General features: G+C 38.1%; 1 protein-coding gene across 1 annotated transcript; it reads right to left on the reverse strand.

Moving 5' to 3' along the window:
• Nucleotides 1–1,592: 1,592 nt before the first annotated feature.
• gngt2a (guanine nucleotide binding protein (G protein), gamma transducing activity polypeptide 2a) lies at nt 1,593–4,189 on the reverse strand. Its single transcript, XM_079610406.1, has 3 exons — nt 3,671–4,189; nt 2,211–2,300; nt 1,593–2,087 (listed from the first exon to the last, which is right to left on the reverse strand). Exons 2-3 carry the CDS (start codon nt 2,292–2,294, stop codon nt 1,962–1,964), a joined length of 210 nt encoding a protein of 69 aa, XP_079466532.1. The 5' UTR covers nt 2,295–2,300; nt 3,671–4,189; the 3' UTR covers nt 1,593–1,961.

Here is a 4,189-nt window from a genome sequence, read left to right on the forward strand (position 1 = left end):
ACTTAAAAGGCTGATTTTCCCGCTTCAGGGCAGTGACGAGTACATATGTAGTCCAGTGGTTGTCCAGAGAACCTAGGCACAACCTTAAGCAATGGCCGTAAACGGTGGTTTAATGTCAACATTGTGACAACGCTGTAACAACCTTCACCAAACAATGCAGTTAAAGCAACCTTTTGGCCATGTTGTTAAAACGTTGTTAGCAGGTCGGCTACGTTGTGCCAACGTTCTGTGTTTGCTGGGATATAGGCTATCTGGCTAGTCTATAACACGCTCTTACACGTTTATTTTTTAGCATTGTTGGAAGGAGTAAAATTGACATATGTGGTTTCAACAACCAGATGCATTTACACTTGTCCCGTTTCGTCTGGATTGCGGTCCAGTCTCCGATTCAAATCCGTCTCGAATGCGTTTCAGAGGGCATTCACAGAAAACGCATGTTGCCGAGGTGTAAACAGCCCCTTAGGCCTCATCCACACTACTGCGTTTTAGTTTAGAAACGGAGAATTAAAACGAATACGATCTCCGTCCACACCAGCGTTTTAGCTGCGTATTAGAATTGATCTCCGTCCACATTAAAACGACTGAAAAGGCAGATCACGTGACCATTTGCCAACACTGGGCATGCACGTGCCGGTGTAAACAGGCACATGTAGGCAGTTGTAGCATTGTAAAATGCAGAATTTACTTGCACAACAGCTGCTAGCAAAGACATCAACGTCAGTAACGCTTGTAATTCGTTATCCATGTTGCAGTCACTAACGTTACATAGTCCAGGCTGTTTTTGCATGTTTTCTTCCCGGGGACGGGTCATGTAATGGGTGTCTGACGAATCAGGGAAGGATACGCCATGACTGATGACATCTAATCATAGAGCCGAGCGTGAGCTTCTGCGTCATTGTTTCTAAAGTCCTCCGTTTTGACCCGTCTTCACTAAAACGCCCTCCGGAGATTCAAAATGCAAAACGGCGTTTCTAAACTTCTCCGTTTTAGGTCTTCGTTTTTGCCGTTGTAGTCTGGACAGGAGATGCAAACGTAGCAAAAGGTCTCCGTTTCTAAACGAAAACGCAGTAGTGTGAATGGGGCCTTAGAATGTTTCAAGTATTTGCTTTGGCTCTTGTTTTAAATATTTTTGTTTTGTTATTGTGCTTGTTGTTTTCATCTGTTGACGTTGTAAGCTGAATGTGGCGGTTGGGGTAGGAGTTGTACAGTATTTTGTCCCGCCTCTACTCACCTGTGTAATAACTTTGTGCTCAGCGTGAAATAGATGCTCAGCACCTCGTTCGATGCTGGTGTTTTGAAAATGCGGCGCTTCCATTGAAAACAGTTGGGATAATATAGTAGGGAAGTATCCGATTTCAGATGCAGCCTAACTGCAGGGTAAACAATGACGGCGATGAGGTGGCTGAGTGTCTCCCTCCATATTTAAAAAAAACACACATTTTAAATGTATAGATAAAATAACCTTCTGTACCCCATGCAAAACACTCAAATTAGTTACTATTGTTATATACACAGAAAATCAGATACAAGCTTGCATGTTTACATGACTCAAAGAGAAAGCAATCTTATGTTCTCATCTTGTGGAGTCTCAGTTCCAAAAAAGAAATCCTTTATTTATGTGGTAGAAGGAAAAAGTTATTTCATTACATTGAATGAACAGAGAATATTTTGCTTTCTGAATGTGACTTTGTTTTTTGAATAATGGAATGACAGATGGAACAATAGTGGAATTACAGCCAGTTTTATTTACAAAGAGTTTGCTTCAAGAGGGCTGCCATCCTTAACAATACACAATCCTTTTTGACTCTGTAAGTCTTGCAGTCTGTATGGTGTCTAGTAGAGATACTAAAGCTAAGCACAATGTGCTTACTCCTCATTTAAGTTCAGATAACAGATAAACAGCTCTCATTAGCACAAATAAACACATCCTCGTATACTTTTGCTACAATAATTCACATAGGCTAAGTTATTATGCATCCACCCTTCTCCTTGAAGGGGTTTTTGTCCTCAGGAACTCCTTTTATGAGAGGATCTTCTGCGGCTTGGGCCTCAACCCATTCACAAATCTCCTTTGCAGTTTTAGAGACCTGAGGAAAGGGGGAAAGTATGTCAGACGTGTGCCTTTTACTGGTACCTGAAAGGCTATGTAAAGAATGAATGACAAATATTTATTTGGGTTGCCAACTAAATCAGAAGGCAGTGGAACTTACAGGCTCTCTAGTGATCTTAACCTCCTTCTGAAGTTGTTCCAGCTCCATTTTCAGGATATCCTTATCGGACATATCCCGCGCCATCTTGCCCTGAGCAAGTAAAGTTACAGGGTCTAATGTTACATCTGTGACATTGGCACACTTTTTTGTGTGTTTTATTTGGATTTCCAAATACCTCAAAAAAGGATTAAAAATAATGGGATTTAAATCCAAGCATGCACTAGCATACATATGGTGATTAATACCCCAATATTTGTCCTTTAAGATCAATTTACTGTATGACACATTCTGGAAATGGAAATGCTTATATTAAGTGTCACTGCATTTACATATTTTATTATTCAGAAGTCATGTGAGCAGAACAGGTTCAAAGCATGATTGTGTAATATTAAACTATTATATTTGAAAAAGATCAGTTGAGTCGCCAAAGGTGAAACTGAAAAAATTTGAATATCGTGCAAAAGTTAATTTATTTCAGTAATTCAACTTAAAAGGTGAAACTAATATATTATATAAACTCATTACATGCAAAGTGAGATATTTCAAGCCTTTATTTGTTGTGATTTTGATGATTATGGCCTACAGCTTATGAAAACCCCAAATTCAAAATTAGAATATTGTGAAAAGGTTTTCATAAGCTGTAAACCATAACCATCAAAATCATAACAAATAAAGGCTTGAATTATCTCACTTTGCATGTAATGAGTCTAATATATTAGTTTCACCTTTTAAGTTGAATTACTGAAATAAATTAACTTTTGCACGATATTCAAATTTTTCGAGTTTCACGTGTAGTAAAGCTCTCTTGCTATTTTAAACAGACTGGATATTTTTACACAAGATAACTGAATTACAACACCAAACTTGAATTACAACATCAAACCTGTCTGTCACCTAACAAATTACAAAATAGCCTACATTTTCGGTCTGTCACCTAAATGTTTTTTAGCGTTATATTATGATTAAGGTGTGAACAAAATTGCTAACATTAATCTAATATCAAATTGTATTACATTAAACAAGTGTATATCATAAAAGCTTGGAATTCCATTTCTACATTAAAAAGGCCTAGGCTAAATATTTATGTAATTGATTTCTACAAAAATGTAATGTCACATAAAATGACCATATAAAATTATCAAGACCTTTTGACACAAGTAGCGTTTCCCAGATGAGCATGATAAAGTATGTCATAACTTATTAATATGGTTGTTTCATTTGGGCAAGAAGATTTTCCACTACTGCAATTTAAATTGATGCCATTCAGATTACACCATTCAAAATTCCTCGTAACTTTTACTGTACTCACATTACCTTTATCGGGCTGTATTGTTGTCTGGCTGTATAATATATTGTCTGGCTGTATAATATATTGTCATTCATATAATTCATCGTTAGAACATAATTATGCATACATACAGTACAGAGTTATCACCTTTAGAGCATTAAGTTTTACTTACCTATCGGTCAGTGGGGCAGCCAATGGAGGGAACAGGTCACTCCCTGCACTTTAAGGGACCATGTGCAGGGTTTGTGGTCTGGAGATGAACTGAGTGCTTCAGTCTGGTGCTGTCGCCTCTTCAGGATCACCTCCAGATGGTAAGAGGTGAAGGGGGGTGGAGACTGATCCCCAACAAGCACACTTCCTTCATCCAGATTTCCGATCAGCTTAAGGCATCTCGGTAATTAAGGAGGGCAAATCACCCGGAATAAGGGCAGAGCGGTTTATTTGTTCGTGTGTGGCCTGTTCTTCTTACCAGATTTAATTTTATGTAATGTCCCATCAAAAAATGCAGATGATTTATCTGTGCATTTCATGATTTAAAGTGCTTTAGCTTTGTCCAAAAAAAAATTGAGGTCACCATAATACCGGTAATAATAATTCGTTATATATTTATATAGCGCTTTTCTGGGTACTCAAAGGCAAAGCGCTTTACATATGGAAGGGGGATCTCCTCAACCACCACTAACATGCCACT

The sequence above is a fragment of the Phoxinus phoxinus genome (assembly GCF_949152265.1).
Source record: "Phoxinus phoxinus genome assembly, chromosome: 1".
NCBI lineage: Eukaryota > Metazoa > Chordata > Actinopteri > Cypriniformes > Leuciscidae > Phoxinus > Phoxinus phoxinus.